This window comes from Pseudochaenichthys georgianus, chromosome 7 (genome assembly GCF_902827115.2).
Source record: "Pseudochaenichthys georgianus chromosome 7, fPseGeo1.2, whole genome shotgun sequence".
Taxonomy (NCBI): Eukaryota; Metazoa; Chordata; class Actinopteri; order Perciformes; family Channichthyidae; genus Pseudochaenichthys; species Pseudochaenichthys georgianus.
The window spans coordinates 26372220-26383094 of NC_047509.1; the positions used below are offsets into that span (position 1 = coordinate 26372220).

Genomic DNA, 10875 nt, shown 5'->3' on the forward strand with positions numbered 1-10875 from the left:
GTGTTTTAGACGTGAACGCGCTCTCAGCTGGAGAGAGAAACCCTGGCTTGATTTACCGAGTTGATAACCAGCGTCGTAGGACCGCTTAGCGAGATCTCGTTTGTTAGTTTGTTGTTAGTTTGTTTGTTACTCAAACATATCCAGGGTCTGTTCAACTGGCTTCGTAGTACAGGGCACAGGTGGCGAGCAGCGCTAATGTCAAAGACACAGACATTATACATTATATTTGTATTTTACATCCCCCGCTCCCCCCGTTGACAATTTACTAGCGGTACCGAAGTGGGCCGGTCGAGAGTCCCGGGATGATTTTTAGTCCCAGTCCACCACTGGCTACATGACCATATGATCGCCCATATTGACGCACCTCATTCCTAAACTTCTAACAGATACAACATAAACCGATCCTTCAGCCTCATATGAGCTCTCAGACACGTTCAACATTAACCTGTCATCGCTGTCTGAGCTTGCTGCTGTGTGCACCATCGTGCGTTTACATCTGACTGTATATATATAAAGGTTTACATGCAGATGCTGGGATCCTGGATGGTGCAGCTGGAGCACTGTGCCCGCAATGACGTCACCCATCATTTGGCGGGACTTGAAGAATCCGCGAGAAGATCCAGAAAATTGTCAACATTGAAGGCAGATTAATGGTTATCAAAGTACAAATATCCAAAATCAGTTCAGTAACGGTTTTCAAGGGGACAATATGTACTCAAATTGATGGGTTTGGATGATGGGAGAAAACCGTGTCACAGGCTCTTTAAGCAATTTTCCCATTTAGGGTTAATACTTCAGAACAGCATATAGACCACCATGTTTGAAAATGCCTAACTGAAAAGGATTGGATTGATAACAAAAATAATGTAAGACGTTTAATGTTTATATATACAGTCTATGTGTAAGACACATTTAAAATATGTTATGTGATGACCGTATAGAATTTAGACAACAATATATCTCATATGAGGCTAACGACAACAACAATTGTTTTCCAAAATTAAATAAAAACACAATCTCAGTCGGAATGTATTGCGGCCCCCGGTTATGTATACATGTTTATATTTAAATGCTAATATTCATGTTTTGAATTTATCCAAGGTGCGAACGTTTGTTTTTGCAACGGCCAAGTAACCACGTGACATCTGGCAGCAGCCCGACCCCTCGCGTGACGTGTCCTCCTTCCTCTCTCCGTTGCTTGCTAGCTCGGTTAGCTCGTTAGCCTCCAGCAGCTGTCGGTGGCACTCAGTCAGCCAGCCAGCCAGTCAGTCCGAGTGGTGGTGCATTTGTAATCATCCTGCTCCTCCTTCCCTCCCGTAGATAGACCGTGGACGGCCGGCTTGTTTGTTTGGGAGCCAGCTGCTTCCCCTCCTCGGGCTACCTGCGGTAAAACCTCGTTGTCGTCGCCGTCACGACAGGAAGAAGCTCTGGGACATGGCCAGAACAGAACAAGTGCTGGTGCTGGAGCCACAACACGAACTGAAATTCAGAGGTAATGCCGAGCTAGAGGGCAGGGCCGGGGGGCTAGGTAGCTAACAGGGAAGCCGTTAATGATAGCTACTGTATCGATTTCAGCATTAAGCAGTTAACGGTGGCTAGAGGTTCGTTAATTGTTGTTTTTGCTGTTAAATAAGACGGGTTATAGCTGGCTGTAGTGAACATTGTTTGTGGACAGAAAAAAGGCGATGACAGGTGAAACGACACTGAGTGCGACGACGCTAAATAGCTAGCTAAGTAGCATTCCGCTAACCTAGTGCTAGCTGTCATTGCAGCGTCAGTGCAGGCCCGCCGTCCCATTTCTCTAATTCACTAATTTCCTCCCTTTGCTTTGTTTTATACTCTCTGACAACATTTGAAAAACCGTGATGTGATCTAACACTTGACATACTCCTTCATCTCGATGTGTTTGCGATCACAGGTTTGCCAAGAAGTGACTATATTCTAGCAATTTCTACGATCAGGATATCATTGCTCAGCCTTATTACCATGCTTATTTCACAATGTTTTAAGCTAGCAAGCTGTGATTTGGAGATTTACCGTTTTACTTACTGTGTGTGCAACCTAAATTCCTTTGCAGCTTTTGCTATATCCAGGCAGAAAGATTGTGAAAATACAGACTGAGCTGGTATGCCTTGGGATAATAGCTGAGGAAATTGCCTTTTGGGTGGGATATAGATGGAGAAATGGGTCAAGTGATGGCCTAAGGAAGAGTAGCTGGTTGTTCACTGATTGATTATTGCAGAGCTTTGAATGCAAATATATCCCAGGAGAAGATTCGCCCACTCACTTACTGAAGCACAGTGTATCTGAACAGAATGCACAGTGGGGTTGTTTGTCCAGCAAACAATTAAAAAAACAACAAGGTTCAGTTTTCAAAAGAGGCTGAATAATACATTAAACTTGGTCAGGTGGTGTGATGAATGATGCTGTGAGGGTGATCTAAATGCCACACAAGCAACAAGAAAACATAGTAGTACGTTTTTGACAGTGTCAGGTTGTGTCTGAGGGCGGGGCATGAATAATACAGTAAATGCTTTTGCTGCTCATTCCACAGTTTGAATGTTTAATGTGCAAGTCCCTCACAAACACTACTCGTACACTCACCCTTGCAGACAGACAAGACATGTGTATGTACTTTATCAATCACTCAGGTTTGATTCTCACCCAGGAAACTGAGCCATGCACACAAATGCCAAACAAACACCCCAACTAATAATTTCACCAACACCATTGAGTCACTGTTCTGTCTCTCTCTCTCTCTCTCTCTCCTCCTCAGGCCCGTTTACAGATGTTGTCACTGCTACTCTGAAGCTCACCAACCCCACAGAGAGAAATGTGTGTTTCAAAGTCAAGACAACTGCGCCTCGCAGATACTGTGTGCGCCCCAACAGTGGCATCATTGACGCGAAGAACTCCGTCAATGTTTCCGGTTCGTACGCATTTCTTATATCTTCCCAGTCAAAGTTCAAAACCCACAGTATGGTTTCCACATCTCATTTAGAGAATCAAGAATAATGTGATTATCTGTAGTTGTTTTCAGACAATATATCTGAATAAGTGCTAGTTATTTGTTAGCAGAGAACAAAATCACTGCTTTGTAGATCGAATTGCCGAGCAGGAGGAGGCATTTATTGATAATTTCACCCGGCAGCAACACAAACAAGTTTAGGAAATTGTATCATTTTTCCTGATTGCCAGCAGAAAACTGTGTTAAAGTTAAATCAAGCCACCAGTCGGCATGTATTGTGTTTCAGCACCAAAATCAATCTTCTACCATTCGTTGCACCGATACATCTGTCAGCCTCTTGGGGTTAGAATCATTGTTGAGCAATTATCTGGAGGAATATCTGAATATTCTTTGCAGGTGATGGGTAAAATACAATACAATGCCTGCAATTTTCTTTCCTGGTCATAATGATTTAAGAAAAAAGAAGAATAGGGAACAATATAAACATGTTGCATTGTCAAATTGAAGAAATATCATCACTTCAAAAAAGTAGTCACACCTATAATCGATATATATATATATATATATATATATATATATATATATATATATTTGGGCTTCAATTTGGAAAAGCATTAATTGGACAATATCAATACAACATTATTTTGGGTTCACTACAAATAAAAATGCTATATATATATAGCTATATATATATAGATATATATATATATATATATATATAGCTATATATATATATATATATATATATATAGCTATATATATATATATATATATATAGCTATATATATATATATATATATATATATATATATATATATATAGCTATATATATATATATATATATATATATATAGCATTTTTATTTGTAGTGAACCCAAAATAATGTTGTATTGATATTGTCCAATTAATGCTTGTCCAAATTGAAGCCCAAAACATATGTAATACATAAAATCTCTAACATATGGTTTAAGTAGTTCAATTTGTTCACGGCTTTCTTTGTGAAATACCTGTTTGATTGAAAACAGTCCCGCACCTGTATCATCTTCTTTGTTGTCAATTACATCTAACAGATAAACTGGATTCCTGACATTCATTACGAGCACAATCATTGTACTGCTCAGTGGCTAAGTCAGTTATTATCCAGGCAGGTCACAGTGTGACCCACATCATAAACCTGATTGACGCCTTTTCAGTTGCAGGTTACACAATAGTTGTTTCGGGCCAATACAGGAAGTAACACTTTCCCTAATATTCCTGCTCTCTCTATCCTCTTTCTGTTTGGTCAACAGTTATGCTGCAGCCGTTTGACTACGACCCCAATGAGAAGAGTAAACACAAGTTCATGGTGCAGTCCATGCTGGCTCCATACGACATGACTGACATGGAAGGAGTTGTGAGTACCAGAGCATAAGATAGGATTATATTATTGTTGATGTATATTGATTTATTCCCTTCACGTGTGTTGATCCTGAGTGGCTCTTGATGAAGCGCGTTTTTGGCATGTTTTTTATTTTTAGAAACATAAACCCCTTGCAGCTGAACTCTTGAATAATGCAGTTTAGATCTGTCCGTCCCATTGCACAGAAATAGTTTTGAAATTGCCAGAACCAGCCATCCAAAGGGTCCAAGCAAGGCCACTTAGTGACTTGGAGAAGTGTGGGAATCCCAAAGTCATTCCAGTGTCAAAGTCCTTTATTCTAGTTTTTAAATAAAATGCACAGCTATTCCTATTGGCCATTGTGGTTCTTGCTGTAACAGTAGCAGGCCCATAGCTGAATATGCTATTAGAGATCCCTTTTGCTAACATGGCAAGGCCACTGTTTATAAAAGAGTACAAATGTATTTCTCCAAAAGGATATAAATGGACGCCTTACTTGAAAAAAGACCGTTTTATATTTCTTGACAGAGGTAAATGAAAAGCTGGTTTGCTTCAGAGCACCTTGTGGGGCTCAAAGATAATATTTGGTGCCACTATCAGACACATCATGGCGGAAAAATATAACAAATTGCAAGGACAAACTAGGGACAGAAAAGATAAATAGTTGTCCACGGTTTGAGGAAACAGCTGTGTTTAGTCATAGCGGAGACATCAGTTAAAAGTATTAGGCTGATCATCAGCTGTTATAAAAATGGACTGTTAAGGAATGAATTACAAAGGTAAACAAGGGGAGGTTTTGCTTTTTTTAGGTTATTATGCAATGGCTTCTCAGGTCCAACCTTTTTAAAAGTAAATTGGGCTTTTTTGGGGCCATGAACAAAGAAAAGTGACACCCCTGGTTTAGATTATTTCCTGCAAAGTAATGACTTAACGGAATGAACTGATCTGAGGTTAAAGAACCCTTGTATGTAGTTTCCCTGTACTAAGTTCCTGTGTGTCTCGATGTTCTCGCCCACAGTGGAAGGAGGCGAAGCCTGAGGAGCTGATGGATTCAAAGTTGAGATGTGCATTTGAGATGCCGCTAGAAAATGACAAAACTGTAAGTCTATCTCTTTGATGTTAGCATTCAATCATTGCACAAAAGTCACATTTTCTCACGATGCCTCATGACTTTCGAATATATTTAAATAAATGCAGAGTAGATGTTTAAAAATAAGATTTGATTGAAACATTCTCATTGCATGTTTTCTTAGTGTTTATTTTCTTTCTCAGTCTACCCATCACATACACACTGTATCACTCATAACATGTTTGATTGATTTGAATTGTCATCTCACTTCCTTCCACGTCTCTGCATGTCTCTTCATCCCCGTCCCACCTCTCGCCCCCCACCCTCACTCTCTCCACAGCATGAGAGTGAAAGCAACAAAACTGTGTCTTCCTCTACCTCCTCTGTTAAGACTGAGCTCTCCTCGCTGCCCAAGTCCTCCAGCACCTCTCTGGATGACGGGGAGGGGAAGAAGATCATGGAGGAGTGCAAGCGGCTGCAGATGGAGGTGCTGAGGCTACGGGAAGAAAACAAACAGATCAGGGTGAGGTGCAGTAAACGGAAGAGGCAATCCCTCTGCCGTTTCTTTCAAAATTTCCTCCAACACACACACAGCATTTATATTGTAGACTTGCATTGTATGACACTGAACTAGTTGCTTTCAAATCATTCCAATCATCATATGAATTATTATTATTATTCAAATACTTTCAAAATATCATAAATGTGTATTTAGGTTTCTGATATTTTTAAGACCAATAACTAGGGATGCTCCGATCGAGATCGGCCGATACTCACTCCCTACCGATCGATCTGTGCTCTCTAAACATGCAGATCGCGAGAGCCGATCGCATGACGTAAAATACATGACACTTTTCTCTGTGTGCGGCAAAACAAGCTCGCCAAAGTGGCTTCACCGGTCTGGCATTATTTTAAGGTGTCCGAAAAAGACAGTAAAATAGCGGTATGCAACGTGTGTGAAGCAGAAATCCTGCAGCTCCGCCCACCAGACCGGTGAGAGACAGTGAATGTAAACTTGAATAATGTACATCATTTGAATGTAATAATTAAGTTGATTGTTGTTTGTGGAAGCTCTAGTGAATGAGCCCCATTAACTGAGTTTTAAACATCACTTTAAATGGAAGATTTAAAGTGATGTTTAAATCTTCCCACTCAATCGGATCGGTATCGGCCGATACTGATTACGGCGATCGGCCCCAAAATTGGCGATCGGAGCATCCCTACCTATAACACATTCAGCTCTAGTGCCAGGAATAATGTTAAAGCTTTTAGGGGTGGGGCCTCGAAATGATTTTATAAAAAATCAATAATCTTAGCTTGCATTTGTCAGAGCGTTAGTCCTCTCTGCTCTACCTACCAGTGTTGCTGCCAACTCTTTGTAGGGAGGGCTGCTATTGGCTGTTTAAAAATTCACCAAATGACTGTAAACTTAATTTGAAAATTATAAACCAACAAATGAGACGTAATTTGTGATTCAAAAATCATGTGGTTCGATCATCATCATTTCTTGATATTCTTCTACATTTTTGTATCATGACACTCCTCTCCTCTTGGTCTTTGGTCAACTGAAGACCAGCCTTCAACCAATCGATGGGTGGAAAAACGTATCTCTAGATTAATTAAACGGGCCAAAGCAAGCTGAGTGCATTAGGCGCTTTCACACCGGAATACTTTTTCCAGTTTAGATATATTGCCGAAAATGTGCGTTCACACCAAAAAAATCCGGAACTAGAACTTAGTTCATGAGAACCTTTCCACCCCCTTTTCAGTCCCTGCTAGAGAGCAGGTACTTTCATGGGAGAAAAAGGTTCCCATTTCTGATTGGCTGGGCGGATTTCAAACCACGCCCCGTAAAACTCCAAAAAGTTTTGTGAAGCCGCCATTTTATTTGCTTGCATTAGCCCAGCGCACCAACGGAGAGAGACTAACTTATGGCAACACAAAAGAAAACATGGGAGCGGTGGAGATGAGGAGGTGTCAGTGTTTTGGCCGTTTACTCGGAAGGCTTCAGTCCCCAACTCCGGGGACTTCCGGCCGGGGACTTCGGGTGGCAGTATACTCCGTGAAGTTGTTTGCGGCCTGCCAGTAAACCCAAAGCAGCAGAAGAAGAAGAAGAAGTGACGTCAGCTGCTTAATTTGAATGAAAATGATGAAATAAATTCTCATGAACTAAGTACGACAAAGTACTTAGCCTAAATGAATAAAAACATACATTAAAAAGCTTTCTTATTTTATAAAAGGCCATCAAGTAGTGATGCGCATGTCAGGGTTTTTAATATCCGCACTCAAATAGAAGTAAATCAACCAACCAAACACAACCTCCAAACAGGTGACTTTATACTTTACACTAGGGATGCATATCGTTGACTTTTTTTACGATACCGATGCCACTGAACGATACCGATACTCGACCGATACATATCGTGATACTTTCATGCTGCATAGTTAGCTGCTGGCGGTTTGGGCGTGAGTTTAAGGATATTACGCCTAACTTGATATACTTTTTCTTTTTTTGTTGTTTAAAAAAAAAAAGGTATCGAAAACCGCATCTGATTTTCGTACGGTATACCGTAGCCGCCAGTAACCGGTATTTCGGTAATACCGGGAACCGGTATGCATCCCTACTTTACACTCGCATAAAAAGAGGATTCAGATAAGTATACAAACACACATGTCTATTCAGCTACCAAATATTATAGATTAAAAAGTGCTTTGCTCCTTCCTGTGCTCTTCTCTCAGTGAGAATTCAGTCTGATAAGAGCATTTCAAATAATCGCAGCGGAATGTGTACCTGCTGGCTGCTTGCATCAACAGTCTGTATCCGAGTGGTTTCGTGCTCACTTGACTCCTCTCTTCCTCTCTCTGACTCCGCTCTCTCTCTCTCCATTCAGGAGGACGACGGGCTGCGGAAGAGAAAGGTGACCTCAATGGGCGCTCCCCACTCTTCCTCCTCCGGGATGGCGACCTCGACCATGAGGGACGAAGGCCTCGGCGCCCGCGTCCTGGCGTTCTGCGTGCTCTTCTTTGTCATCGGAGTCATCATTGGCAAGCTGGCCCTGTAGAGACTCAGACAGACGGAGCGCAGCGACAGAGGGACGGCGTGTCGGGACGACGCGTGTCAATGACGGCAACGGGGATGTCTTATGGGTTTATGTTGGTTTCTCTTTCTTTTCATAAAACATAAAAGGCAATATCATAATGGTTTGTTGTCTGGATAGAAAATCATTTAAAGTGTAAAAAAAGAGTACTAGGGAAGGCGATCCCATGGTAAAACATGAGTGCGAGCGTTTTTGTCACAGGTCTTGCCTTTTTTCTTTTTTTTGGTCAAAAATAATCACCTCTGATCTGTTCTTTCCGTCCATCCCTCCTTCCTAAATGATCTTCCGCTACTTGCACAGGTAACAGTTAGGTGTGTGGAAGTGGCTTCACGCTGGCTGAATGTCTAACGTTTTTTAATCGTTGATTCTTAAGTCTTCACGTTCCTCACTTTATCTCTAAGAAAGATCTAACACTCCTCTTCTGATAATCTCTCTTCCACCTATTACTGATAATCTGCAAGGAGAGGTGAACACACATGATCAGTGAAATACTTTTTTTCTAGATTCAAACTCAATGTAATGTCTTCTAAACAGTATGCGGTAAAAATGTGAGCCAGTAGAAGCCGTGTGCATGTGTTTCTTCTTGATTTTGACTGCGTGTGGATGTTTTAATGTGAGTAAATGGTGAAATCACGCGCTGTTTTAGAACGGAGGAAGAGGGGTGGCTTAAACAAATATCTCACCTGCACAGATAACCTGCTTACAACAGAAACATGGGGGTCTTTGTTGAAAAGTCGACATACAACTTCATCGTATTTGTCGCTGATATGACATATAGAAAATTGTTAAAAATCCAATAAATCAATACTTTGTTCATTTCATTATTAACTGGTCAAATGAAAAGTATAATACATAATATATGCTGCATGGTGATCTAGTTAAACAAACACTTTAAATGTACTTCAAGACCTTCTAAACGCTAGATAATTCCTTCCTCAGGTTGAGAGACGGCACTAGACCAAAACAACAAAAACTCCCCCTTCTTAAAGCAGAACATTTGTCATGCAAAACCATTCTGGATATTTTCAACATATAACATACAGTATGTAACGATAGCTTTGGCCACCTTGTTTGATTTTGCCCATGGAGTATTGTATTTGCGTCCTCTAGTGTATAATGGCAGTTGTTTGCTTTTTTCTTTTCTTCTATTATCATGTAGCCACGATGCTTTGTTTATAATATTCACATGCACTATATTAGAGTGTCCACTCTGCAGTCTGCATGAAATGACCTGGATTTATTATGATTATTATTATTATTTGAGTGTTGAAGTTATATTGGCGAAACAAAAAAAATACTGTCTTCTCAAAAGGGACCATCTTGAGTCTGGTTTATCAGTGTGTGTGTGTGTGTGTTTTGTTTCCTTTCGGTTTTTGTTTTGTGTCGGGTTCTGGTGGTGGTGATATCACTGAGACAACACAGCTGTATTATCTTGGCTGTCACATGACCATCTAAGCAGGTTGTTGAAAAGAGTAAATATCTGTGTTTTTCGTTGCCTGAGGGAGCTCGGGGAGTGGAGGAGGACTGACCTGTGAATACACACTACATTAAATAGAACAAAAAGGCATCAGCGCTTCAGACCACACTTGCAAAGATACAGTCACACAACAATGTAATCACACGGTAATTGGATACTCTTTTGTATGTACATAAAAATACTTAAAAAGATAACTGGCAAAGTTATTAACATGCTGTAGTAAAGGAAGGAAATTATTAAACAACCACCATTGATCATGTAGCATCATAATGAATTAAAATACATGAACCCCCAACTGTCTGCTTCTGTGAAAAGTTGACTCTGTTTTTTCTTAATTAGGTTTGGAGAAAGATGTGGAGGCAAAATCAGTTTGATAGTTAAACGGCAAGAGACACTTATTAATCGTCCTAAAAGACCATATTAAGTGGGGAAGTACTGAAAGAAAACATATTTTGAAATGCTTTATATTTATTCCTTAATATAACACATGAAGATTAGTCAACAAGTGAAATATAATGTATGGGCTCTGGATGGTGTTTATTAAAATCATAATAAGAAGCCTCCTTAGAGACTCCTTTTTAATGTTGGGGTTCCAAAGATGTGTCGACCTGGTCCAAAGAACATGATATGGGAATTTTGAGTTTGAGCCATATAGTGAGTAAAAGACAGGACATAATGGAATCTGCTCCATACAGTTCACTGCTCTTTATTTGGTCTCTCTGCTACATGACAACCAACTGTATAATTACTTTGTGTATGATAACAAAACTATCAAACTAGTTATGTCACATATCCTGCTTGTATGTTCTGAATATAAATCAAAAGTGAAAGCAAAGATTAATTGAACAAGAATGTTCAGTGACCTGCAGATGGGGAACAACTTAA

General features: G+C 40.3%; 1 protein-coding gene across 2 annotated transcripts; it reads left to right on the forward strand.

Annotated features, from left to right (window-relative positions):
- Positions 1-1147: 1147 nt before the first annotated feature.
- LOC117449269 (vesicle-associated membrane protein-associated protein B/C-like) lies at positions 1148-10285 on the forward strand. 2 transcript variants are annotated; one of them, XM_034086832.2, is made up of 6 exons: positions 1148-1492; positions 2777-2929; positions 4258-4361; positions 5365-5445; positions 5807-5938; positions 8307-10285. In XM_034086832.2, the coding sequence occupies exons 1-6, from the start codon at positions 1435-1437 to the stop codon at positions 8475-8477; spliced, it is 699 nt and encodes a 232-aa protein (XP_033942723.1). In that variant the 5' UTR covers positions 1148-1434; the 3' UTR covers positions 8478-10285. The 2 variants fall into 2 exon arrangements, with proteins under 2 accessions (XP_033942723.1, XP_033942722.1); XM_034086831.2 differs by having other exon boundaries at positions 1150-1492; positions 5756-5938.
- The last annotated feature ends 590 nt before the right edge of the window (positions 10286-10875 follow it).

What these genes read in the sequence shown, in the direction of transcription:
- LOC117449269 (XM_034086831.2), top strand. Translation starts at nt 1,435, where the DNA reads ATGGCCAGAACAGAACAAGTGCTGGTGCTGGAGCCACAACACGAACTG. An exon ending in ACACGAACTGAAATTCAGAG is followed by an intron (nt 1,493 to 2,776) that starts GTAATGCCGAGC and finishes TCTCCTCCTCAG; the next exon opens with GCCCGTTTACAGATGTTGTC. An exon ending in CGCTAGAAAATGACAAAACT is followed by an intron (nt 5,446 to 5,755) that starts GTAAGTCTATCT and finishes CTCTCTCCACAG; the next exon opens with CATGAGAGTGAAAGCAACAA.